At 36.4% G+C, this 27,787-nt stretch overlaps 2 protein-coding genes and 1 long non-coding RNA gene across 4 annotated transcripts in view; 1 reads left to right on the top strand and 2 right to left on the bottom strand.

Annotated features, from left to right (window-relative positions):
- Positions 1-464: 464 nt before the first annotated feature.
- Positions 465-2,723, bottom strand: LOC132198108 (uncharacterized). Of its 2 annotated transcripts, none has more exons than XM_059621899.1 (4): positions 2,555-2,723; positions 2,313-2,479; positions 1,374-1,736; positions 465-924 (listed from the first exon to the last, which is right to left on the bottom strand). In XM_059621899.1, exons 1-4 carry the CDS (start codon positions 2,665-2,667, stop codon positions 911-913), a joined length of 657 nt encoding a protein of 218 aa, XP_059477882.1. In that variant the 5' UTR covers positions 2,668-2,723; the 3' UTR covers positions 465-910. The 2 variants fall into 2 exon arrangements, with proteins under 2 accessions (XP_059477882.1, XP_059477881.1); XM_059621898.1 differs by lacking the exon at positions 465-924 and adding an exon at positions 1,072-1,146.
- Positions 2,724-3,044: 321 nt separating this feature from the next.
- Positions 3,045-7,975, top strand: LOC132198109 (uncharacterized). Its single transcript, XR_009441966.1, has 10 exons — positions 3,045-3,192; positions 4,446-4,634; positions 4,698-4,821; positions 6,194-6,384; positions 6,449-6,557; positions 6,616-6,838; positions 6,901-7,084; positions 7,199-7,391; positions 7,451-7,611; positions 7,734-7,975. It is a non-coding gene; the product is annotated as an uncharacterized LOC132198109 (long non-coding RNA).
- Positions 7,976-8,527: 552 nt separating this feature from the next.
- LOC132198105 (probable chitinase 10) overlaps positions 8,528-27,787 on the bottom strand; it is a 28,535-nt gene continuing 9,275 nt past the window's right edge. Inside the window, exons 2-14 of the mRNA XM_059621892.1 lie at positions 18,676-18,742; positions 16,967-17,458; positions 16,052-16,231; positions 14,930-15,053; positions 12,913-13,222; positions 12,400-12,638; positions 11,742-11,944; positions 10,763-10,980; positions 10,411-10,706; positions 9,950-10,097; positions 9,544-9,852; positions 9,283-9,487; positions 8,528-9,060 (exon numbers count right to left, since the gene is read on the bottom strand). Of these exons, the coding sequence (XP_059477875.1) occupies positions 8,840-9,060; positions 9,283-9,487; positions 9,544-9,852; positions 9,950-10,097; positions 10,411-10,706; positions 10,763-10,980; positions 11,742-11,944; positions 12,400-12,638; positions 12,913-13,222; positions 14,930-15,053; positions 16,052-16,231; positions 16,967-17,458; positions 18,676-18,742 (3,012 nt within the window). The 3' untranslated portion in view covers positions 8,528-8,839. The remainder of the gene's footprint in view (positions 9,061-9,282; positions 9,488-9,543; positions 9,853-9,949; positions 10,098-10,410; positions 10,707-10,762; positions 10,981-11,741; positions 11,945-12,399; positions 12,639-12,912; positions 13,223-14,929; positions 15,054-16,051; positions 16,232-16,966; positions 17,459-18,675; positions 18,743-27,787) is intronic.

Below are 27,787 nucleotides of genomic sequence, written 5' to 3'. Positions count from 1 at the left end.
CTAAATCAGCGCATTTTGATTTTCATCAATATTCATAAAAAATAATTTATTAATTTTCGGGGGGAAGCGTTTGTTAAGAAGGCTCACAATAACTATTAAATTTTAGTAGAAACTTGTAGATTTATTTTTCTTATTATTTGCAAGCTTAAATTACATTGCATTTTTTTTTAGTTCGATTTGTAGCTCAAAGCACAAAAAAATCCCCACCATCGGCTGCAGTGAAATACGAGGGTAAAAAATATTATATAATATATTATTTTGCAGTTAATAATCATTGGTTTTATGTACACAGAATTGCAAGGAGAAGTAGGAGAGTCGATGGAGAGGTACGTGAAACCTCCGAACAAGCTGCAGCTTCAACTCCTCAGCGAAAATGAAATTTGCAACAGAAGGATTCCAAAAACGATATTTCATGGGAACTGCGCCAATTCGACAGCTCTAAATTTCATTATGGCTCCATTCATTTTGTTTTCAGTATGATTTTTTTCCAATTAAATATTAAGTTAATCAATGTGAATAACTTCCTAAAAATATTTTTTTAGGACATTCAGGCAACTAAATTTTTAATTGAAGATTTAGAAGATCGAGATATGGTAAAAGCGTTCAAGCACATGCTCTCCAACGATGGGATTGTTAGTCAATAGTCTGAGGCGAGCAGGGCTAGAGCTGTGCTTCGAATGTAAGTAAAAAAAGATTCAAATTTATTTAAAAGAAAACTCTTTTTTGATCATATATAGGAAGCCAGGAGTTGAGAAGGCAGCGAGAAACGGAGAAGCCACCAATGACGCCGTATGGGTCCAAAAGTTTGACATCAGAACATTGAGAGCAATGATCGCTGTTTGTGCAATTTGCGAAACTGCTCGGTCAGGACATAATTCAGGGAATATGAGCACACATGACTTCAAGCGACTCACCAACCCAGCGCTGAAGCAGACGGAAAAGTTTCATTGCGCAAATGTAATAGCTACTTTATATTAAGTTTTTAATTTTTATGAAGTATTGCTTTTTAATATTGCATTACAGTGTCAAGAAAAAACATCACATAAGCTAATATACAAGATTAAAAGCTCAGTTTTCGTTATTGCTTTGGACAGCGAAGAAAAAGAAATAATGAGGCAGTCACATATCTCCGACGCTGCCAAAATTCTGAAAAAATTCATCTCTCTTGGACAAAAGAATTGGAAATTTTGCGCAGCTAGTAAGTGTTGCAAATTTTTCCACACAAAAATTTAACAAGACTAAATTAATGAAAATAAAATGATATAAAGCATTATTTTTATATGTGCTCCGGTCACTTTGGTGTTTTTTTCTGGTTTTAATTTGATAGTCTAAATTTTTTCATGAGAGTAATTTCACCAAGGAAATATTCTTACCTTGACGTGTTGTCATCATCAGAGTTGAAAGAGCTTTGCAAATTGTTGCGTCTCCTCTTCTTCCTTTTGCTCCTGGTGAGGGTGGTCGTGCCCTTGGCCGCGTCCACCACATTGTGCCAGTAGCGGTGCGCGAGCCACAGCAGGAAAACCACCCTGCCAGCCTCGGCGGTGCTGGGCTGTCCGGGGCGCAGGGGCTCCTCGAAGCTCTGGTTGTTGCCCATGCCGGGCTCCTTGCTGCTGAGGTCCTGGGTCGAGCACCGGCCGCCGACTGACTGACAAAGTGCACGGCTCTGTGTACTACTGGGTCGAAACGTGAAACCACTCGTAAGCTCTCAGCAGGCTGAAAGTGCAACCGATCAACAGCTAGAACATGCGGCGTAATAATAAAATGCGACAAATACATATTATGATAACAAAATATTAAAAAAACATGTCAAATTCGTAAATTTTTTAATCACTCGTTAAACAATATAATTTCTCGGATGCAAGATTTTTAGGTAAAAAACGTTCAAATGACTGAAATGCATTGGCACAGAACAATCGGCATGATTCGGTATAATTCTAAAGAATTTGATAATGAGAAAATTCCCTATTAAAAAGAAAGCAAAGAAGAAAACCGTATTATTCTGGTTAGACTAAATTTTTTGCTTCTTGAAACTCTACTGCCTCTTAAAGTAAAAAACCGAATTTGACAGCTATTGACTATTAGCAGAAAAACATTAATTTGCATAGAGAAATTGGCATGATTCAGGGAATTTGCAAATAATTTAAGCCAATTGTGTGATAAGGCAAGTTTGAAAAACAGTATCACCGAGAAGAAGTTTCATCAGCTTGATTGTGAGTGAGGCTTCTGGCGATTCTAAATTTGAGCACAGGCCCCAGCTATAGGATAGGTTGATGGCGAGGAGCAAAATCAGGTTAAAATTGAGAAATTTGTACCTGGTGCCGCGGATGTAAAGATGATAAAATTGCGGACGACCGCCACTTGGAGCTTCACCGGGACTTTGTTGTTGCTGGCTTGCTGCTGTTGTTGATGTAAATTTTGGCTCTGGTGGTGACCATTCAGCCAGATCTCAAAAAGTTTCATCTCGAGGCTGTCGAGGCTCCTGGCGATAAAAAAATTTGAGCGCAGTCAGCGAGGAGCGAAGCGAAATCGTGTTCAAATTGAAAAATATACATACCTGGTGCCGCGGCTCGAACGACGATCAAATTGAGGACGGACGCCGCTTGTAGCTTCTCCGGAACGCGACTTCGCTGGTTTTTTTCGAATATAATCACTCATTTTAGGACCCATTTCAGAACTGGACACTTTAACACAACTGACAACATCACCTCTCTTTTTAAAAACAATCACTGACTCCGGCGACTCCGCCCCCTGATTTTCCGTCCGTTTGCTTTGCGCAACATAAAAGGGCGCGAATGCATATAATGCACTGATTAGTGGCAAGCAGCGCTTCCGAATTCTCTAAAATTTTGAAATAACAATTCCAAGTGGTTTCATGCATAGTTAAAATTGAATGCTAACACTCGAGGTGGTGGTTTAAAGTTATGGGGTATCCGCTAAAAAGTGCAATTATGCAATCGCGCCCTTTTTTGGTTGCGTAAACGGTGGGAAAATCAGGGGGCGGAGGGCGGAGTCAGTAATTGTTTATACAAAGAGACAGAGGTGATGTTGCGAATTTTAGTGTCAGTTCCTAATTCCGAAATGGGTCCCAAAATAAGTGTTTTTTTCAAGGAAAACCCAGTGAAGTCGGGTTCCTAGAGAAGCAACAAGCGGCGGCCGTCCTGAATTTGATCATCGTTCCACCTGCGGCACCAGGTATTCCTCAATTTTAACACGATTTCACTCGTCGCCAACTGTGCTCAAACTCAGTATCGCGATCGCGTATCGTCCAGGAGTCTGAAATTGATAAAACGGATAAAACTTTTCACCGGTGATTAATTTATGAACGTCAAATCTTTTGCATTATAATTAATTAAACTTTGTGTATCTTCTCAGGTTTTTTTTTAAATTAGTCCATAATTATTTATATTTTTGTATCAATCACTTTTCTATTAAATAAAATCACCATAAAAATAAGAATTTCATAATGATGTATACATATTAAGTTATCATTCTAGATAGTAAACTTTTCAAACTTGATTGTTGCGTGCATAACATCCATAGATTCCTCTCTAAAAACATGAAATCGTAACCATGGTGACGGTGCTTGGAAATTACTGTTCTTGTTGTGCTGTGCCATTATTGTTGTATTTTCAAACGGTGCTGAGAATTCATCGAACGGATCAGGCTTGAGGAAATTCTGTTAAATTTTTACGAAGAATTCAGCTCCGATTTTAAAATATACATCGCAGGTACATAACATATTATTCTGTAGATAATGTTCTTATTTTGAGCGCAATGAATTTCAAAAGTTTTACGTCATTTTAAGCTTAATGATTTGTTTTTAAATTTGAAAAACATGAATTCTTAACGAACTGATTTTACAAATTCCGTTCAAGTATGTGTTCGCGCAAAGTTCTTTGACAGTTTGGGTGGAGCAAGATTGAATTCGCCGTCAAAATTTTCAAAAAGCGGTAACAAAATTGCAAAATTCTTTCTCGGTTCACATCAATCTTATGTCAATCTCTTCGTTACTCGATTGATTTTGGTTCCGTTATAAGCATGAAGTGATCTAAATAGATGATTATTTTAAATTTATTTAAATACATGTGTATTGGTTTTTTATTTGAAGTCCGCCATGCAACTTATATGGAGGACTAAAGTAGCCTTTGGGCGAGACTGTGATTTTGAATCACCGTCGATATAATAATTTGAATTCTTATGGGTGGAGAACTTTGACGTAAGAATGATGCGAGACAGTCACAAATCTCAGATCCTGCCAAAATATTGAAAAATAATACCCTACTATCATCCCACCTCTTCGACAAAAGAATTGGAGATTCTGCGCTGCCAGTAAGTGGTGCAAAATTTTCCGGAAAAAATCAAATAAGACTTAATTAAAAGAATATTGTATAAAGCTTATCTAACAGAGCGAAATGCACTTCTTTTTTTAATTATATTTATTCCAGCCATGGGCGTTTTCGGACGTGGATTAGTACACGAAATTATGGTGAGCAGAGACAGTGATGGAGTGATAGAGGTGGTGTGTGATTCAGACCCGCAATTAGAAGATCAACCCTATGCTGAATATAGAGCCAAACTGCCAAAAAATATATTTTACGACTTATGCTGTATCTCATACATTCCATTCTAAAATTGTGAGAGCGTTCTTTTGATATGCAATATTATACTAACAATAAGCCTATTTCATTGTTTTGCAGAAATACACTTTCATCAGTTTGATACCAACCTTCTCGGCCTTTTTCCAAAAATCATATCCAAATTCATCACCCTCATTTAGGCGGGTCAGAATGAGGAGCCACACTGGAAACCAAAACGATCTAGGTAAATAACTATTCCAATATAACGTTGCGTTCATTTAGGACTTTTTTTTAAATGGTCTCAAATTTTCCGCTTGCCCACTTATCGTAAAAACTTTAATTCTCTCAAAAACGTCCACTGCAGCCGCTCAAAGATCGCGACCTCTTGTGCGCCTCAGCTCCCAATTGGAACTGGCGAGCCCCACTACGGTACGGCGTCAATTGACGCAAAATAACGCCCTCCTTGACCTGCCTTGATTACGGTGTTGATCCGTTGGTCCGGATCGGCGCCGCAGCCCCTAAACCTGCGTTTTTTTTTACACTTGACGCGCCAAACCCTACTTGTGTGCCACTCTGGACGAGCTTTCGGGTCTTATCGCTTCAGCGGATTCAGCGTAAAAATGAGCCCAAATGAGCCAAAATTTGCAGCGTGTACTTACAAATTTTTGTTCAAAAAATTTTTTCCTCTTTAATTACCAAAGTCTGTAAATTATGCAGGTTTTGGAAAATCAGCCCAGTCACAGACTTAACCTATAATTTTTAATTTTCTTGTTTTATTATTATTTTTTTTGTACATTCGTCGTAAATATTCTATTTGATATTATCGTTTCTCTTTATTTTAATGACACTAACAAAAACTGGAAAAAATGTAAGTGCATACGAACCTAATCTGGTTCACTGATGTCTCCACTTTTTCATTTTTTACGCTTAAATCCTGCATAAGATTTGAGGCGATTTCATTAAATGTATGACTTTTTTACTATAAAAGTTATATTTAAATTGCAGTTGATACTATACAAAGTAGTTATTAAAATTGAGTTAATAAATTTCCAATAAAAAATAAACAATAAAATGTATAGTCTTGCATCAAAAACGACTTAAAAAAAATTATTAATATCATGAATTAAGGCAGTGCCAAGGGCTCCGCGGCCAAGTTTTCTTGGTCTTGGCCTTATTTTATTTTTCAGCTCTGATTCTGCCTATGCTGTAGTTGTACTTTAAAATATATTTGTATACATTTCTCTAATGAGATGTCTTAAAAGAGGACATAAATGTCATTTTCACCGCTGATGTAATCCTGTCACAATTTTTATAAAAAAAATTTAACATTATACTAATTGTAGTAATCTCAACAATAAATTCTTAACTACTTATTGAAAAGAACCATTGAATATCAAATCATTTTCAATTAAGGCTTTTCAAAAATTTGCTTTACATGGAAAAAGCTGCCAAAGATTTCAAAAATTAATTCGCAATCAAAACATTCTAAACTCCAACTCTGATTATAGCGCAAGTGCCAAAATGTGGAGAGCTTCAATATCAAATTATTTCCATTATTGCAGTCAATAACGATTCAAAATATTAAATTTAATTAATCCACGGTGTAATGCACATAGACCTGTCAGGAGATGTGGCCGGAGAGGTCGTCAAATTAATTAGATCACCAAACGAGCTCAGCTTGGAACTTCTTAGCCACGAAGAGCTGGGCGATTACTCAAAGAAGAAGATTCCAAGGACAATATGAGAGGGCAACTGCGCGTCGAACGCTGCAATCAGTTTTGCCCTGGCTCCTTTGAAGCAATTTGGCGTATGAATATTTTTTATAGTAATATGTTTAATAGAAAAAAATGTCTTGAATATATATCATGCAGAACATCCAGGACCCAAATTTGGAAAGGATGTTCCAGCATATATTTTGAGGAATAGAGGCGTCATCAGCAAGCAAGCAGAAAAATGTACGGTCCTGGGTGTCCTGAAATTGTAAGCAGAAAGAAGATTTAATTTTTATTAAAAATAAAACATTTCAATCATTTATTAGAAGAGCACGATTAGAGAAGGAGGCCCGATACGGGGATTTGGACAACGACAACCTATGGATAGAGCAGCAATTTGACTTTAGGACAATGAGAGCCAAAATTGGTATCTGCCTCCAGTGCCAAACTTCTCGATCACTTCTCCTGACAGGAAATTTAAGTACCTCCGACTTCAAGCGACTTATAAATTCGAAACGCAAGCAAACTGAAAAACACAATTGCTTCAACGTATTAATTAATTTTCTCTAAATTAAATTTATAATGAATTGGTTTTTTTAATTGCATTACAGTGCAAAAAGCCCACTGAACACCGTCTGCTATTCCAGTTGAAGCAATCAGCTTTAATAATTGGGTTGGACAGTGATGAAAAAGGGTCTCTCGGGGATGCCAAAATTTCAGATCCATCGGAAATATTGAAAAAGTACCCCCACGAAATTTCTCTCGGTGGCAGGGAGTGGATTTTTTGTGCCGCTAGTAAGTGCAGTGCCCAATTTTCCAAATAAAAATAATATTAGATCAAATTATTTTACACCAATTGATTTAACACATTATTTAACAGAAAGTGAAATAATATATTTTTTATTCCAGCTCTCGGTGTATTTGGACGCGGACTGGTCCATCAACTGATGTTGAATCGGTCTGGTGATGGCCATATCAATGTGGTTTGTGACTCTCGCCCAGACCTAGAAGAGCAATCGTATGAAGAGTACAGGACAGAATTGCCAAAGAAATTTTTTTCCGATTTAAGCCATGTATCCTATATTCCTTGATAGAACCAAAGGTATGAGCGTTCTTGATCTACAACTTATACTGAATCTATGATAATTATTTTGTTTCCAGCCTCTTTCCAGCAACCCAACCCAACCAAGATTTATCAAACCCTACACTCCAACGCCACTGTCCAGCCAAAATGTCATCGTCACTTGGAGTGCTGCCGTCCGACCCACTCTCTGGCCAGCATCTATATTCCCCTACAACAGACTCGACCAAAAAACAACAATGTAAGTCAAAGCCATAAAAAGCCTTGAATCCATATTTAGACCATCTAAATTTCATAAATCTTAAATTTCAACATTCTACACGCATTTTAGTTTTAGTTTTAATATCCTTTTCCTATTTTAAGATGGAACCAAAGGAGAAGGATGCAGACTGACATTTTTGAAGCTTCACAAGTAATTCTAATTTATTGTAGATTACAAATAAGACAATATGTAAAGTTCAGGGACTGAATAATTACTTATAATTTACTTATATTAAACTTATAATTGTTTTTCCTTGGGTGCATTTACGTTAAGATTCAATAAGTCTGAATTATTGTTCGTAAAAGATTATATGAGAGTTTATTTGAAGCGTTGAAATATAGAGTTTGTTTTCAAGTTAACTGCTTTAATTGAATTTAGGTACAGTAAAAATATGACAAGGTTAAAAGCAATAATAAGAGTAAAAAAGACAATAAAGTAGATTTTGAAATAAATGCAACCCAATTCCGTCTAGTACTTCAGCCAAAGCTACTCTTTGACTGTTTCATAATTTGGGTTAACAATTTCTTTCAATGAAGAAAAATACTAGCATTTTCAGTCATACATATTTATTAAAAATCATTCAACCGCATATTTTTTACCTTGTCTTTTAGAAATAGAGAGCCAAATTTTAATTGCTAATGAGTAAAAAAAGTACTTCAAATTCACAAGTACACATATACAATATCCATTTAAGGTAGTGCTACAGAAGCTGCCTTGATGAGAAATGTGCCAAATGGCTTATACATTAAACATAAATATGAATTTTTATTAATTTAAAAAAAGAACATAAAACAATTGCATTGAATCTTTGACATGTCAATTTAAGAAATTTAATGCATTTGAAATTTATGAATCCTGTGTCACTCTCAACTTAAAAGGCACAATTGAAGAAGTAATTCATCTCAACTTGCTACATTTTGAATATTCAACTTAGCCTCTCACGCCAACTCTTACCAATAAAAAAAAACATACTTTCTTGAAATAATGTACCACTATGCTAATAAAATGAGTGAGCCCTTCGAGAGAGAGAATCATTACAAAATCTTCAATAATTTTAATAGCCTATTAACTGTTTATTTATTTATTTTTATTTTTTTAAATAAAGCATGGTCAGTCGGCCAGAGTAGAAACTGATCACACCAGGAGGCGTTTGAATTCTTGAGCCTCAAGTCCGGGCTGCACTTACGGCAATCACATTAAAACTCACTTATCTTCTCTTGGCTGCGGGCGGCGCTTGTGTGTGGTGCATGCAGCCTTCGACATTTTCCGGCCAGTCGCAGACATTTTCATTGGCATTGAAGACGAGTTGAGCTGGGCAGGGCATGTGATGCTTGCGTTCACCTTCGCACATGTAGTACATTGTGCAGTCAAGCTTGTCCCGGTGGTACGAAATGTGTCCCTCCTCTTCTTCGCAACTTACAGCATTGGCTAGAAAAAGGAAATCAAAATCTAATTTCAAAAACGTCATCTTTTGATATTTTTTTAAAAGTCGCATTTAAAGGAAATAAAAATGAAGATTTTTTATAATTAAAGTTGAAAAAATGTTACAAAAATTAATATCATTTACTTGTGTTTGACTGCGCTTTTTCATTTTAATGAAATGAATTTTTGAGAAGCAAAATTATCAATTTAAGAGGAAAAAAAACTTACGATCTTTGGTTGTGTAGCCCTTGGCACCAGGATTGGAGCTTTCGTAAGGACCTTCGTACTCGAGTCCAACTCTGTAGTCCTCCAGTTCTTGCCTCATGGAGTTCAGCAGAGGATACTTTCCAGTTCCACAAGATCCTCGGAAATCATCCATGTCAATCGACCAGATCATGATTCCGCCAAAACCTTCTTCCTTCAACCAACCCATCTGCAAATAAAATGCATTAACAGCAATTTCTAATTTAATGTATTGCAAATAGTAACCTTTGTCTTCAGAGAACGCTCGTCGTCGAATCCGACCCACTGGTCATCCCGATAGGCAAATGGCACCTGCTGTTCGTTGTCCCAAACAAGGGTGGTGTTGTCGCCATGCAGGAAGTCGCACACTTCGTAGTAGGACATGAATCCAGCCTCAGCAGTGTACTTTCCGGGACTGCCACCACCGGAGGCGGGGGCACCGATGTCAAACTTGGTCTTTTCCACAAGAGTGAATGAGCGGCCGTAAGTGGGCATTCCGATCATGAGCTTTTCCTTAGGGGCGCCCTGCTTCACCCATTCACGAGCACTGTAGTCCTGAGGGTGAAAAAGTTATAATTAGGAATATTAGGATTCAAGTTTTCATAATTTTTTTTTAATTCAGCAACAACTGTGAATTGAAACAAGCACTTACAACTGTGAGTTTCTTCTGATAGGAGGTAGCGCTTTCAAGTGGGTAGAGAGGAGCATTGTGGCCAACTTGCCTTTCCCATTGGCCGTGGAAGTCGTAGGTCATCACGTTAATCATATCCAGGTACTTGGAGATTTCAGGTACATCATAGCTGAAGGTAAAAAAAAAAATAAAATTAAATAATTAATTATTAATATTAATAATAAAAAACAAAAATCCTGGAAATAGCAATATCAAGTAGAATTTTAAATCAAGTAATTTCCTCAACATTTTAATCACTGTTTAAATAAAATGTTAACTAAACCTGGCTGTAAGGGTAAAAAAATTAGCCAAAATATCCTAAGTAATAAATAATATTCTTCTAAACGCCTGATTGTAACAAAATATGCAACCGGCTCCACTTGCAGATGTAGCAGGTTGCATATTATTTTTTTGCTATTTTTAAGGTAAAAAACTTGACTCACCCAGCAGCAATAGCCTCAAAGCTGGCAGGCACAGCGGCCGTGAGCAGCAGTCTCGGTTGTCCAGAGCTCTTGGCCTCGCCCTCAAAAGCCAGACGCAGCTCCTTCAGCAGATTCACATAGGCAGCCCTGTCGTCGGCGCCTCTTGGGTATTCCCAGTCAACATCCAGTCCGTCGAATTTGTACTCGCGCAGGAACTCGATGGCGTCGTAGACAAACTGGTTCATGCGGAAAGAGTTGCTGGTCAGCTCTTTGAAGGGCGTGGAGCCGAAAGCCCAGCCACCGATGGCCAGAAGAACCTATATTTGATGCTCATTTAGCAAAACATTTCTTTAATTATAAGAAAATTACAGACCTTCAGGTTGGCGTTCTTTTCCCTGAGTTTGACAACCCGCTCGAACATTTCTGGGTCCTTGGCATCCGACTCTGTCAACTTGTGGTCCTTGATGGTGGCGAATGCGTAAATCACGTGGGTGCAAAGCTTGGTGTCAACGTCTTCGGGAGTGAACTTGCCCTGGCCAGGTCTCTTTTGGGACCAGTTGGTCACATAGCACAGGACTTGAGCAGGACGGGCTAAATGGAAGGGGAAGAAGTTTTATTAACAAAATTATCCAATTTAATTTTTATTTTTAAATTGTTTATTATTTATTTTTTAAATTAAATATTCTCTTATGTTAACAAATGAATGCGTTTATTAGCTTACATGTGTTATTATTTATTGATTTTGTGCAAGTAGCTTTTGTAAATGTTTTTAATGAGTGGAGAACAAAACAATAAATTATTAAATAAAAAATAAAAAAATTATATATATTTTTCAAGACTGGTATTAAATTATTTAAGACTAAATTGCATTAAAACGAACCAAATAAATTAAATAAGAACTTAACGCTTCCATGAGGAGTCAAGAAAAAAAGGAAAAAATATCAATATTAATATTAATTTTATATTTACTTTTCACTAATAATCCACCATTTCATTTTGTTTCCAATTAATAAGAATAATTTTTCAATGATTTAATTGGCGTACACTCAGATTATTTATAAGTGTCAGTAAAATATACACTTGAAAGCATGACTTTTAATCATGTAAAAATTTATGACCCTTGTTGACCGGCGGTGGTCGAAAAGTCACGAGATTTACGCTGCTGATCATGACACAGCAATAAAAACAGAGGCGGCGGCCCCTTTCAAGTCTAGACGGCGGGCCAGACTGCGGCGCTAAACTTGTAACTAACTGAGAAGGCGCGAGAAAAGTGCAATCGGCAGCAGCCGCGAGAAATCTTTCGTTCAACTTTCTCTGGGTGCGCCCGACTGTTTGGCCGGACTGGAACTTACAATTGGAGTCCACGAGAGCAGGTGCAGCGGTGGCGAGGGCGGTGCTCTGCTTGCGCTGCGGCTTGGCCCTGTTCAGCAGATCGCTGACAGAGATCTTGATGGGCGCCGGCTTGGCCTCTTCCTTGTCTGAAATCGAGTTGGCCACTTTGCTCCAGTCGATGTCCTTGGCATTTCCGGCACGAGGAATTCCACGAAGCTCCTCCCTAGAAAAAAGTAGCAATAATTATTATGCATTGATGTTGAATAAAGGTCACTGCAATTAATCAGACAAGATATCAAATTGTTCTTATTTACCATAAAACTTTTCATCATATTATTTTTTCTTATCGATTGATTAATAGATATTTTTCACCAAATTGTTGTGCGTGTGGTTCTGTTCTAATTAGTGTAGAATAGTGTTTTGCTTAAAAGTAGCAATTTTTACCTCTTCTTTTATCTTAACTTTTAAATCTAAAGCTCTTAATTCATTAAAAAATATGTTTATTTCTCATCCTATCTTCATATAAAATTAGCATTATTTACTAATGGGCTGATGGCTAAATAAGTCCTGAGAATAAAAGGGGAAAATACTAAATAGCTATTACAATTCCACTCACAATCAGTGCCAATAAATATAGAAATTTAATTAATTAAGGAGACAGAAATTAATCAATCATACCTCATAGCTCCAATCAATGGGTACTTGACTCCGCCTCCGCAAATGGTGCCCGAAAAATCGTCCATGTCCACAGTCCAGACCATGGCACCGGCGAATCCGCTGTCCTTGATCCACTGCATCTTGTTCCTGATGGAGCGCTCGTCGTCGAAACCGACCCACTGGTCATCATGAACGGCATAAGGCACCTTCATCTCTTCATCCCAGACATAAGAAGCTCCAGCACGCAACATGTCACACACCTTGAATATTAGATTCATCAATTGATCAGCAAACAAATTAAATTAAAAATAAAACTAATTTCTTTCAGAAAAATGTTAAAATTTTCAACCGTATGTGACTCAAAAATACAATTATTACATACAAAATATTGTGGACATGACAAATCAGTAAAATCAGCTTTTGAAAAATTGTATTTTTAATTCTTTACAGTGGTTGAGGCTATAAATTTTGAAAAAGTTTGGTTTAATTAAAATTTTACATGATAATTGGAGTTAAAAATCAATTTTAATGTACCTCGTAATAGGCAAGGAAGCCGCCCTCTTTGGTGTAGTCGCCAGCCTTGCCGCCGCCGCTGGCGGGTGCGTTCACGCGGAAGTTGTCCTTGTTGGCGAGGGTGAAAGTGCGGCCGTAGGTGGGCATGCCGATGACCAGTTTGTCCTTGGGCGCCCCCAGCTTCACCCACATGGACGCGGCGTGGTCGACGCTCAACTGCTTGCGCCACTCAGAGTCGGACGAGGGCGCGTACAGGGGGGCGTTGTGGCCCGTCTCGCGCTCCCACTTGCCGTGGAAGTCGTAAGCCATCAGGTTGATGAAGTCCAAGTATCTGTTGCAACAGGCAGAGGGTTTAAATTTATTTTTTTTCACACTCTCTTCTCTGTTTAGCATCAAGAAATCAATCTTGTTCTAAGAAATCTATTGCAGATTTTGATAATGATTTTAAAAAGGAATCTCTAGAAAGCATGATTTAAGAAATTATTTCCGAGAGCTTAAATGCAAATCAATTTTTTTGCATTGTAATTAACAAACAAATAATTTATGAGTAAAATAAAAATAAATTATAATTTTCTTTTCCAAAGAATCTTTTTAATTAACTTTATTGAAAGATTAATTTATAATATTACAGTATATTACTCTTGATTCAAAACTAAACATAAAATAATATTTAAAACTTCAATTGTACATCAATTTTACAACGATTTAATTTTAATATTTGAGATTATTGAGCTTTCACGGTTAGCAAAAAAATGGCTCGATATTGATCAAAAATAGCTAAGCAAACTGGATCGCGATTTCACAAACTTCCTACTGCAAAATTTTCACTTTTATTGTTTATTAATTACAATTAAGCTTGGTTAAAAGCGACACTAGTGTACCTAATAACGGAATTCGAAGAAAACTGGCCATGGCCCTTTTGCAATATGGCATTACAGCGCCCGAGATTAAAATTAAACGACGAGCTGAGTCAGCTGATATAATTGTAAGTTCTGATCTCGCGGTTGCCGGAGTTAACCCGATTTTATATTTTGTGTGTGCGGCGTAAAAATGAATTCCCTCCTAAAATGTAGTTGTGGAACCAGAAGGCGACCGCATTGCTCAAGAGCGGGATTGTTGCGCCACGACTCGATCGAGATTAATTCGATATTCCACGCTGCTTTTTGCCGGACGCAAGAGAGCACCCTTCGTGATATAATAAGTTCAAAATTGAATGGGGACGAGAGGAAAAATCACTCTCAATGTCTGCCTGAAGCAATTCAAAGATTCAATTGATCTCGTTCTCTTATTCTCAATGGAAAAAACGAAAGTTCGACACGAAATTTTTCATTGAAAACCAGACTACATTGTCTAAAATAAGAATTAAAAATCAAAACTGTCTGTTTGAAGCATTTAAAGATTTTTGTAATTTAGTGTCTTTCCAAATTAATTAGAACAGATTTTTACTTAAGAAATCATTGCAAAAGTAAAACATTTTCACACTTTGTAGTTAAATAAGTGAGAATTTGTGGAGCAGAAAGTGGCCGACGCATATTTAGTCAAACAAAGCGTTGCCGAGCAAACAAACGAGTCAGAATTGCCTGAGAAGTTGACGCTGTTACATAAGTCTGCACGTTACACAATTATCCACGCAGAGCGAGCGAGCGTTATTTAATTGAGAGTGGCCGCCGTTTAATGTGTCGTGAGCGTAACAGGTGCAGTTATACAGAATTCGCGGCGGCGCTCGCTTCGATATAAAAATCGATCCCTTTTCCCCCCGACAAAGCCCTCCGGCCACTTTGCTTGGTGCAACACAATACACACAAATCACCTCTCAATGAATTTAGTGCGCACTTTCATTTTAGCAGCTGATTTAAGAAGGTTACTCTGTTAAACAAACTTCACTTCCATTTCCAAAGATTTAAAATTCACTGCGAATTTAAAGAGGTAAAAATAATTTCATTTTTTTAATATACTCTTGATGGTAACCGCCAACATAAAAATTTGAAAAATTTTCGTTATTAAAAATTTGCAAAAAAAGACTAATTTTTTAACTCACCCAGCAACAGCAGGGACATCATATCCAGATCGAACGTTGTCGGGTCCAACAGGGACGGCAGCGGTCAAAAGCAGACGTGGCTTCTTCACTTCCTGAGCCTCAGCTTCAAAAGCCTCTCTCAATTCTGAAAATTATTGTTATTATTATTTTTCTATTAAATGAACACCTTTGGCAAAAATGTTCTGCTATTTCTAGAGAAAAACAGTAAAAATATTACGCCACGAAATTCGACCTCGCAAAGTTGTCTTCCACGAAATAACAAAACAATTCGCAATTTCGAGCACACGCAATGATAAAATGAAGCATTTTTCCCTCTCACGAAATGAAATGCATGTTATGCTATTACGCAAAACAGAAATAAATGGGTTAGCGCTTTTAGCACACTGATGATGGCGTTTCACACTGACGGCGCCAAATTTTTACAATACGTGCTTTAATTAACGTTCAATAAAAAAAAAAGAATAAAAAATCGGCGGTGCCATAAAAGAGGAGCGATTTGCACGTCACGACATGCGAAAAAAGTCTTGTCTTGTATCATGGTTATGTGATTTTCAATTTGTTTCAAATTTTTTAAAATCTTTAGTTCATTTCATCAGATTTCTGCCATAAAATCCAAAACTTATATTCACCAGTTTTACAATTAGATCCCATAACAAAAGCGACGAATATATGCTAATTTATAAATATAATTAATTTGATAAATGTGCATTTCTATCAGGCTGTAATAAAAAATGATATATTTTTACAAAGATGTCATGTAAAAACTTCTGTTTCCTAGTTATCCCTGAATAATTTCTAGTGATGGTGGCACATCAGTAATTTGTAGAGAGAAATGAAACGCAACAAAGCAATGTAGGATAGGAAATTAAAAATGCACAGCCGTGTGCAGAGGAGAAAGACGGTCGATCACGTTTCTTCCAACTTTCTATGCTTATTTTGATCTGCGGAAACAGCCATTTAGGGATTTGAAGAGCATTTAGGAGAAGAGTTCACGACACCGGTAGAGAAATCAGACTGCAATTGCATGGCATGCGTTCAAACTTTTCTCTAATCTTCCAAGTCTTTCCTTTCCGAGATGAGACGTTTCCGCATGATTTCTAAAGAACGAAATTTTCAACACACCTTTGAGGAGGAAAACGTAGTTCTTCTTGTCGTCCGAGCCCTTCGGATACTCCCAATCAATGTCCAAACCGTCGAAATTTCTGTCTCGCAGGAAGGGGATGGCGCTGTAGATGAAAGTCTGACGAGCGTAACGGGACGTTGACATGTCCTTGAACTTTTGGGTGCCAAAAGACCATCCACCTATAATCAATTAGAATAAAAAATGAGATCTGTTTTTTAATCAAATCGTTTAAGTAAATTGTAATGTAATTGTTTCATTTTCGCTCTGATTAGAAAAAACAAAAAATGTGAAAATTTTGCTAAAATCAAATGTGAACTTCATTTACTTCATGTTCACATCTGCGTGCGTCAACGTCTCAACAGTACCATTCAAAAACTATTAATTTTTGCTTCAATGGCTGAAGGCTGATTGATAACATAGTTTCAAGCTTCTAATTTGATTTTTTTTATCACTCACATAATTATGTAAAATGCATTTTAAGAACTAATATTCAATTTGTGGCAGCCAAAATCCTTAATTGACGATTTGAATTACATGTATGTATGTAATGGTAATTTAAATTGTGTCTTGAAACACGTTTATTATTATTTATATTTGATAAAAAAATTCTGCTAGAAACAACAATAATTAAAATAAAGAAAAATTAAAAATTATAAAAAGCATTTAAAAGTACTTTAAAGAATTAAAAAAAAATTAAACTCAAAATAATGAAAAAATTAAATTATTTAAAATTAATTACTTTAAAAAATTGTATCTTACAAAAAAAGGTAGATTTCATTTAAATTTTAAATTATTTAAAAAATATCATTTTTAATCAGTTTCTAATTAAAAAATATTTATACATAAAAACATTGTGAAAAATAAATTTCCTTCCACATCCATCCATTATTCCTCATTATTTAGAAAGAACTCACCAATGGCCATGAGAATCTTGAGCTTGGGGTTGGCCTTCTTGAGGGTCATGATGCGGTCATAGAGGCCGGTCTTGCCGTCCTTGGTCTCGTCGTTGGACTCGAATGATGAGATTTTTCCCTTCTTGAGCCAGGCAAAGGCGAAAATGATGTGGGTGCAGAGGTCGGGCTCGATGTCCTCGGGCACGAACTTGCCGTGCTTGGGTCTGTACTGTGACCAGTTGGTGTAGTAACACACCACCTTGTAGCCGTCCTCGTCGGGGCCGCCGTTGTTGGTGCTGACGGCGTTGCTGCTGGTGCTCTTCGTGTTGCCGGTCAGCCGGTTGCGCACGCGCAGCCGGTTGACGCTGGCCGACGTCTCTTGGTCGCCGCGGGAACGCAGCGTCGAAAGCGCAGACTTGGCCGGCGACGTCGCTGGCGCAGCTGCGACGGAGGAACTACTACTTGAGGTAAGGCTACTGGCCACTGGCCTCCGCAGTCTTCTGCGAACCGGACCTGCAAATCAACCCAAAACAAACTGTTTAGACATTTTGTGCTTTGAACAAATTTTCAAAACTAGATAACAAATAAATTTTAAAATTTCCTAGTGATTTAACTGGCGACTAAAAAACAATTTATGTTTCCAAAATTGATTGATTTGAAGCATTTTAATTTTAATGTTTATTAAAAAACTTAAGTTCTAAAATTTTCTATTTTTTTAAAGAGAAATTTATGAGAAATAAGAAAAAAAAATAATAATCTTCATGATTCAGTGACTTCAGTAAGCCATACTTAAATTCCAAGTCCACCAGTATAAAATCAAAGTTTTTCAACAAATAAATAAACATAATTATAGGTAGAATGCTGAAATTTTTAATCAATTAGAATAATCTATAAGTATTATAGAGAGAGAAATGGAGTTTCTGTAAGTTCTAACCTAACAATTGAAGTTATTTCAAAGCATAAAAATAATTTAGGGGCTTAAAAAGTATTATTATCAATCATAATCATGAAATTAGTTCCGAAAAATCGTTAAGATGTTTTATTTTTTCCTCCCTATGGAGTATTTTTTTTTTTTACATTTATAATTAATTAATAAATGAAATTTTTTTGGCAGTATGTTCTAGACAATTTTTATTTCAGCAATAACATTTCCTACAAAAATCATTAGAGACAGATTTTTTTACATAATCATGCTTACTGACGCCTTAAGCCCTTTAAGGGATTATAAGGAAACGTTTTGATTTGACCGCGACGCGATTCGAGTCAGCTTGAGTGGTTCGCCAATAAGTCAATGGAAACGCTATATGCGTTTTATTGTAATATGAAGTGTCGTAAACTTTCACAAGACACCCAATCGGGGTCACTTGGATAGACGCATAAGTTCACTGACCTTTCCACTAGTTGCTACCTTAAATAAATAAAAACTCTCTCACTTATAAACACGCGGTGCTGCTATTAAATAGCAAAGAAAGTCCATGATTTACCGAATCTGCCCGGCGCAAACCGTGTAATTAACACGCGTAATTTGGATGTCGGTGTTGGAAAGTGTGAGTGCTTAAAATAAGAAAGCAAATTGGTGGATCAGAAAATGTCATCGGTCAGCTGGCCTGGACAAGACTGCATTCGGTTAAAAATGGACAATTTAGAATAATTTTTCTGTCTTTAATGAAAGGACATGTGAAAGGATTGCGGGGTAAAAAAAATTCAAAAATTGATTTAAAAACTCTCACCTTCTGAAGCGGCCACGGCGAGGGCGATTAGTGCAGCCAATAGGACGAGACTTAGACGTGAGGACGCCTGAAACAGTGACAAAAAAGAATACGAAATTAGCCAAGAATTTCAAACAGATTAGCCTTAAAGTATGTACATATGAAACGTGATGGCCCGCAAAGCTGGTTTGATGGATGAAGATGTGACGCAACGCACAAAAAAGAAGAAAAGCCGCACTGGCTACTTTTTTGGTTACATAATAACGCAGGCAATTTCGCTCTTACATTTTTTCTTACAATATGCACGATCATTTAATTTTTAATAACCGCTGTCCGCTATTTATATTACATTTGAAAGAAATGATATTATTTAATTACTGAAAAATTTCACTAAATATTTTTTCAAATGAACAAAACAAAACACATTCTATGAAATCCTTGAGCAACCCTTTATTTACTTATTTGTGTGACTTAATGATATTTTCCCCATGCCTCATTATTTTTCATTATTAGGCTCTCATCATAATATTTCAACATTCGGCAAATTAGTCGTGTAAAAATAATTTCCCAATACATCAGCAGAAAATCGGGCCTATTCGTTTCACGGAATCATCAAAGTGAATCATGACAAAAGCGATGGTAGTGGTGCGTGGATTCTGGGCCAATCGCACAGAACTTGACTCACTATATTGTTTTCCTCCTAAAGCTGATTAAGACGTGATTAGAAGCAACACGAAATAAATTCACCTGTTTTTATCTTTGAGTGCAAACAACAAAAGGCACTTCCTGTCAGATAACCTTCTAAAGGCTAATCTCGAATTCCTTTCCTATCTGTCAATTTATGCGATTTTATCATTTCCTAGTCTGCTTTTGTGCTATTGTTCTATTCGGTTCTAACTTTTATTCAGTAGAACAAAATGAGCACATCAAACTTCAGCAAGAAATTAATTCAAACTCAAAGGAGCTTGAATAGGGTGTGCCTTTGAGCAGAAGAAAGTCTTTGGTGCTCCATTTCGACTTCCGATCTTTGAAACAATAGGCTGACAAGTCTGGCATGTTAATAGCAACCGTCTAAGGAGCGAGACAGAATGAATAATTCGAAGCACACAAAGTGGAGTTATTCTTTGACACGGAATTTCCTCTACGTGGGTGAAAGGCTGTCATATGGAGAGGAAGAATTTTCAAAACTCTTATCCTTGCGAACGTTGCGAAAATTTGCCGTTTTTTATTTTATTCCTCAGCCGAAATTATTTATGACCCGCAGCAACTTTTGGCGCGTTTTTTGTTTTGCCTCTGCCGGTTGACAATAATAATTTCTTTGCTGTTTAAGAGTGAAAGTTGCTTAACCAAACTGCTTAATGTGCACTTGCAAAAAGCGCCGTTTCATGTGTCTGCGTTGCGCTTGCATGTTAATTTCTAATTTTTATTAAAGGGCCTTGATTAAGGAATAATTTCTTGGCTGTAAACGGAGGGGAATAAATTTCTTGAAAAAAACAAAAAAAAACACTTGTATTGTAATTAATGAGAATTGCTCAAATGTTGCCCAAATTTAACAATATTAACCTCAATAAGCCTGAATCAGTCGAAATGTATTGGCAAAAAAAGATATATAAAATTCAAGTTGTTCTTTAATAAAATTAGAAAAACTGCTCCATACTCAACCAAATTATTACATTTAAACTGGACTGTCATCATAAATCAAGTTGAGAACACAAAAAGGAGAAATTAAACGCTTTCGAAAAGCTAAATTTGAGCGATTGGAATAGAGAGAATTTCCATATCGAAAGCCCTCCTTTCGATTCATTTCAAGAACACGCATTTTAATTGCGGCGGGCTGACTCACAACATAGAAACGGATCGAAATTAATAAAAGAGCAAACAAGAATGCGGCGCACTCGATTCATTAAACTGCTTCTCGCTCTGATTAATTTTCCATGTAAATAAAGACCGGTGCATTCGTTTTATTTGCATTCAGGTGCAGTTTGCTGTTATTATAAATTATACTCTCCCGGATCAAACCGTGTCATCAGACAATCATTGGCCAGTTCCTTCTTATTCTATCCTTACATTAATGTAATAAAAAAGCACATAAAAAAATTATTCTTTCAATGCGAATCGTACTTTCTAATTTCCACCTTCTGACAATCGCGGCAGTTTTATAAAGGAAGAGAAAAACCAGAAGCTGTCGAAGAATCTACAAATTTATAATTCTACAGCTTTTCATTTTAAAGAGGTTTAGAGAAAAAAAGTTTTAAATTTATAATGGCATATTTAATACACTTTAAACAAGTTCCTTCAGCTCACCTTGTGCAAATTTAAGGCTAGGAGAAATTTTTACAATATACAGCCGCGTGACGCGTGAGGTCCCCATAAATTCATAATCATCGTTACACACTGCTGGCTAATAGGCAGCGGAACTACTTCAAAGTGTTTTAAATGTAAGACCGCTTTTAAAACGTTTGACACGCAAAGCGGTTCCTTCTTTCTCATTCACCAATTGAGAGAGAGAGAGAAAAAAACGTGATTACACAGTCCAATAAAACTCTTTAAAAATAACAAACTCACAGGTTTGTCCATCACCAGGAAATAGAAAGTTCCACGCGTGTGTGCCCATTCAATAAAAAAAAGAAAAATACAGATCGCTGCTGGTCGTGTGCTCAAATTGAAAAATGCTACTTCCGGAATTAATTACGCAATAATTGAAGGCGTGTGCTTTTATATTTTGCAGCCACCCCGACCGACCCTGAGTTCCGACCACACTGCATAAGAGCAAGATTTACTTCCTAGGTGTTGAGCAGCGGTGTCATTCGGCAAAAGTGGTCACTGGCTCATTTGCTCCAGTCAAGGTCGGGGCCTCTCGAATCAACGGCGATTTTTTTCTTTAATAATGTTTCGATGCCGCGTCGTCGCGCAGAGAAAGTGGGAGAGGCTTTGTTAGGTTTCAGTAGACGGTCCTTCGCAGAATGGTCTCGAATTTTCACGGAGGTCTCCGTTAAAAGTAATTGAACGGGTTTTTTTCATTACTCCTGTATCATTTTGCTCAAAAGATGGAAAATTAAACAGACAGTAGAAAGCGGCGAAAATATTTGAAAGGTGTATACTTTTGGCAGGGTCAACCGATCTTAACCATATTCTAGGACCTTAAAGATCATGCCAGGAGGTTTTCAAAAATATATAGTTTTACCCCGTTATCTCGAAATTTATGGGTTTTACGGGACATTCAAATTTGGATTTTGGAAATTTTCAATCAACTGTATCTTGGCTTCCCGTGGTTGTAGAACAAAATTCTGGATATGGTTGAATTCGTCTTGTTGCCCTCTACAACTTTGCTGCTGATTGCAAAATCGTAGGTCAAAGTGCAAGGTCACTTCCGGTGACCTCGTGACCTTTGACCTCAAAATTGAAGTTTATCCCCCAATTTTATTTTTATTCTGAAATAGCCATTTTGTAGAGCGTAAAATTTTACGCTATATAGGAAAATAAACCAGATGGCGTTTTTTGATATTAAATTAATAAAAAAATAAAAAGATTAAAAAACGTGGTTTTCCGAGCAAATTTCCTGGTAAAATGTCTTTGAGCCTCTGTAACTTTGTCCCTGAGCAAGATGGCCCAAAGTACCTAATGACAAAAAGTAATTGTCTTGACACGGTCTATCCAGAAATGTATTACACATTGTGACCAGGTCACAAAAGGTCATTGACCCCGGTGACCTTTGACCTTACCATATTTTTTCCATCTTGTGCGACACATGGTTCGAAAGAAGACATTGAGGCGGTCATTTTCGTACCCGGAATTTTGCTGTAGCTCCAACAAAACTTGAGTTATTGACGTTTTTAGTTATTAAAATTGTAAAAATTGTAAGATGAAATAACTAAAAACGTCAATAACTCAAGTTTTGTTGGAGCTACAGCAAAATTCCGGGTACGAAAATGACCGCCTCAATGTCTTCTTTCGAACCATGTGTCGCACAAGATGGAAAAAATATGGTAAGGTCAAAGGTCACCGGGGTCAATGACCTTTTGTGACCTGGTCACAATGTGTAATACATTTCTGGATAGACCGTGTCAAGACAATTACTTTTTGTCATTAGGTACTTTGGGCCATCTTGCTCAGGGACAAAGTTACAGAGGCTCAAAGACATTTTACCAGGAAATTTGCTCGGAAAACCACGTTTTTTAATCTTTTTATTTTTTTATTAATTTAATATCAAAAAACGCCATCTGGTTTATTTTCCTATATAGCGTAAAATTTTACGCTCTACAAAATGGCTATTTCAGAATAAAAATAAAATTGGGGGATAAACTTCAATTTTGAGGTCAAAGGTCACGAGGTCACCGGAAGTGACCTTGCACTTTGACCTACGATTTTGCAATCAGCAGCAAAGTTGTAGAGGGCAACAAGACGAATTCAACCATATCCAGAATTTTGTTCTACAACCACGGGAAGCCAAGATACAGTTGATTGAAAATTTCCAAAATCCAAATTTGAATGTCCCGTAAAACCCATAAATTTCGAGATAACGGGGTAAAACTATATATTTTTGAAAACCTCCTGGCATGATCTTTAAGGTCCTAGAATATGGTTAAGATCGGTTGACCCTGCCAAAAGTATACACCTTTCAAATATTTTCGCCGAAAGCTAATTTTAAATACATGCCAATAATGTCCTTGAACAGCAGGATATTACATAATAATTGAATATTTTAATCTAAATAAGTGATCCTGTTTATTTCTAAAGGCTATTGATAAGTTTTAATGATAACTTTAATTTACGTTATTTATGCGAAAATAAAAATAAAAAGGATTATGTATTTTTAGCAGATAAATTTATTATTTCAAGTTGAGATTAAAATTGTGCCTTAAAAATTACAGTCGTCGAAAATTCAAGCAATTAATAGCTGATGAGAGAAAGGAAAAGAGTCTTTGGCCCTCCAGTTTTATTTTTATTTATTCTTCATCCTCCAATTAAAATAAAATATATGATTTAAATTATTGAACAAAATTTTCCTCCTAACCAGGATGTGTTTCGCTGTCCGTCTGAGCTTCGGTCAAGGAGGAAATCCTTGTGAAGTAGCTCGAAAGGGGAACGGAAATTATTCAGCAAGGCGTCGATCGGCGACGATCAGTCTGACAATTCAGACGTGAATGCGCCAGGCCCATATTTCATTATGCACAACAATGAGAAAGGGAGAGCGAATTTGGACAGGTGTCGCTGCTACTTCTTCTTTGTCGGCCTCCACACAAAAGACAGACACCTGTGTGCCCGATTTGGCCTGACTTAACTTTCGTGGCCCAAATTGGACCCGAAATTATAAAACTTTTCGTGAGTGTCAATCGGTGTGTTATTTTTTGCACGATTTGATAGAGAAAGGCGGGGATTTGAATGGCCGCAGCAGTGAAAGTGATATCAGAGCAAAAGTCGCGGCGGCCACGCATTTTCGTAGCGCTGCAGCATTATTTGTCTCTCGCTCGCCAGATCAATCTCGGCTGCAAAATTTTCTCTGCCCGGCCACACAGTTTTGATTGCGTCCACGTGCGCACTGACGTCACGTAAGCAAAAATTGAGAAAAAGATAAGAAAACTGCAATTAAAATTGTTAATAACATCTGACATCTCACGCAAAATTTTTTTAATGTAAAAAAAAATACCATAAAATATTAACATCAAGATGTTTTAAATTTTAATTCCTTTTGTATTCATAATTTCATATCTAAAAAATACTAAAAAGGAACTAAAAAATTGGAGAGAAAAATTAAATTTATAAATGAATAGTAGTTAATTTCAACGGTTTATGCTAAGGTGTTTGAGGTCAGACAGAAGCTAAGGGGTCAATGAGGTCTCGCTGGGAAACAAACTCATTTCAAAGGCGCCTGCGAGTATAATTTTGGAGATAAGCGCTTGGGAAAAGTATTTAGCAGATGTTCCGTGGAATTGAATGAATTTTAGTTAAAAGAAAATTATTATTTTCTCGCTCTCATCTTTGGTGCTAATTACAGGGTTCAATCCTCCTCAGACAGTTATTTTATAAATATGCATCAGATTTGTACGATTGCAGAATCTTTACTATGTGAGATTAACCCGCGGTTTTCTTTTTACGATTCCATTGTTTCAACTGCGAGACGTTTTATTTTAAACAAGACGGGTCGCAAAATTCAGCTCATTATTTTGAGTTATTGCAATTTTTATCCAGTAATTGCGCACGTACTTTCATGCTAGAGCAAGTATTATTTATGAGTTTGAACCTTTGCAAGTTTTTTGTCTTCAGCTCTCTCGTAAAAAGGTGAGTTTGCAGTGTGTGAGAATGCAGGGAAAAGCTGTCCGTGGTGCAATAGTTGCTACTCGTCGCTGCTTCATGAGCTGGAATTAAGTAACTCCGCAAATGCCTTATTTGAATACAAAGATGTAAGGGGTCAAGGCATTGTTTCCATTTTCTGGCTTGAGAGATTTTTTCTTATACTTTTGAAGTGGAGCACACTGCATCACAGCCTCTATTGTAAACGTTGCATATTAATACACTCCCTTTTTATAATTTTGCACAAAACAAAATTAATCATATTTTGTTTTGACCAAATTGCAAGTTCGATAAAACCTTCAAAACAAAATGTAAATGTTTCAAAAATGGGCAGAAATCTCATAATATAAATTATTTTTAAAAATAATTAATAATCATAAAAATAAACATATTTTTTGGATAACAAATTATTTCAAGATTCAGCAAATTATGTTTTTTACTTAAGTAAATTTTGACAGTCTCTAATGAGACGCTCTCCTTTTATTTCAAATTACAATCCACGCACTGGAAAACTTTCGTTTTATAGATAGATGAGATCACCGTCTTCGTGTGTCTAATTATGCCTAATTACGAGCAGAGATTTCAATCTTCTCTCGCCGTGTCATTTTTGCTCTTGATCCGAAGCTCAAGCTGCAAAAGCGATTCTTTGATCCTTTCACATTTGAGCGGTTCAAAATGTAAAAAATGGCTTTGAATGCAAACGGCGACAAGTAGGTCGAATCTATTCAGGAAAATTTATCGCCTTCGTAAACAAACAAATAGACTCCATCACGTGGCACACGCGTGATTCTACTCTGCAAAAATTGCTCCGATTTCAATTGTTATTCATTAGAGCTAGCAAATCGTTCACGTAGCCTGAATAATTTGGCAGAAGCGAATGAGCTCATTTGGCACAATCTCGCGCTCCACTGGGCACGTCTCCACAAAGTAATGACCGTTTTTACATCACATTTTGTGAAGCATCAAATTCTTTTGAATCATTTTACACTCTGGTGGAAAATCAGATAGAAAAATATTTCCTTGGCAGTGACACAGTTTTTGGCTAGATGATAATTAGATAATATAATTTTACTATTTCCTTCAAAAGTCAGAACTCTGTCTTTTTTGGCGGAGGAGTCTTGTAAAATTTTTCATTACTCTCTGTCACGACAACGATTCTCACTATAATTAAATTAAATTGTCGTGGAAGTGTTTTGAGGGCCATTCGTAATTCTTTTTAATTCCTGCGACCTAATAGTCCCTAACACGACTGCTAAATTTTTGCAACAAGTAAAAATTTCTAAGCACACAGGAAATCTCTCTGGTCGTCAGCATGTTTGTGCAGAAATCCATATGCAGCGACGATTGTTTGTTTATTTCGTTTGTGAGAGTAATTTTCTCTCCGTTCCTGCAGCTAAATCTGCGACCTTGTCATAAAAAAATTACAATAATTTTCTCGCTACCTCGTTCATATATGCTCTTGCCTTGATAATGCGAGAGTGCAAACAGTCCACACTTTTCATTCTGAAAACGTCAAAAATGTTTACGCAAGTTTCACAATACGCGCGCCGAGAGTTGTTTCACGATTAATTAGCACAATTAGAGTCTCGAGGAGAGCAGTCTGAATAAATATGAATATATTCAAATTTAACGAAAGAAAACCGTTCTTACGCAAATTTCTCACCAGAAAAAAAGTAAATCGTGACCTCCAGCTTGCTTCTTATTTTTAATTTTCAACGTTTGTTTTGAAATCGGCAATTAAATAATCAAAAAAGTTTATTATGATTGGGCAGAATTTTAAATAAAGAAAGAAATTTGTGTGTATCTTTGAAAGAACAGGAACAGAATAGGAATAAGTGAACATAATTTGGTGCAGAAGATATAAAGTAAAACAAGAAATTTCAATCGCAAAGTCACGAATTTCACAGGCTATAAAAATTAAAATAATTAATGTAAAATATGTTTAAGAACAAAAAAATATTGTCTATAGATAATGAAAGCTTAAAAAATTCCATCTTGTAAAATTAATTTTATATTATGACTTTTTTTTTAAATTACTACTTTTCAGCAGTTTTTTTCAATCACTAAAGCATTAAAACGATTAAAACAATTAAAAATCCCTTTTCACACTTGGTGCACGCAACAAACTCATGCACTTAATGCCGTTGCAAACCACCCAACTGTCACAAGATACGACCCGTAAATCAATTAGCGTCTGAACAAAAAGTTGCACGCCGCTAAGATTGTTGCGCGAATAATGAAAGCCTCAGTTTTGCTTTATCTGATCCTTTTCTTTTGCTTCGTCCGCCTATGTGTGTTATTTTTTATATTTCCTGGTTACTGGCGGATTCGCCGCGGGAGAGATTGATTTATAATGAGAGGCAGCACGGAAATGTGAAAGGGTCGCCCTCTCCAAGTGGCAGAAGTCAAGGTTGGCCATAAATGTGGTCCTGTCGGGAGGATGCGAAAGAAGCAGAGCTCAAAATGAATCGCCAAACTCAGGGGCACCTTGCAAAAAAAATCCTATACAGCTGGTTTGAGGTTTTGCAAAACTTTAAAAATAAAAAATTAAGAAAGTTATATATGAACAAATAATAAATTTATAGTATTAAATACTATTTAGTTTTTCAGACAATTTCAATCGTTAATTTCTAATAAAAATTATAAACATAATGAAAAAATTGTAGAAATGTGTATTTAAATTATTTCAGAAATATTTCATTTTTATATCCTTTGAATTTGGTCATTTTGGGGGGAAATTTAGATTTTCTCAATCAGCCTCTAATGAAGATTTTAATAGAGCATGAAACGCTGTTTTTAATCCTCTTTGTAATATCGAAAGCCTGAGTAAATTTCATAATTA

This window comes from Neocloeon triangulifer, unplaced genomic scaffold (assembly GCF_031216515.1).
Source record: "Neocloeon triangulifer isolate White Clay Creek 2 clone unplaced genomic scaffold, ASM3121651v1 ptg000012l, whole genome shotgun sequence".
In the NCBI taxonomy this organism is placed as follows: Eukaryota; Metazoa; Arthropoda; class Insecta; order Ephemeroptera; family Baetidae; genus Neocloeon; species Neocloeon triangulifer.
Note: the sequence above shows the minus strand (reverse complement) of the source record. Positions and strands in the feature narration are given on the sequence as shown.

Coding starts and splice junctions, on each gene's coding strand:
- LOC132198108 (XM_059621898.1), bottom strand. CDS start 2,667: ATGGGTCCTAAAATGAGTGATTATATTCGAAAAAAACCAGCGAAGTCG. Junction 2,480..2,554: donor CGTTCGAGCCGCGGCACCAG/GTATGTATATTT, acceptor TTTTATCGCCAG/GAGCCTCGACAGCCTCGAGA. Junction 1,147..1,373: donor GATGATGACAACACGTCAAG/GTAAGAATATTT, acceptor GAATTTTTTCAG/AATTTTGGCAGCGTCGGAGA.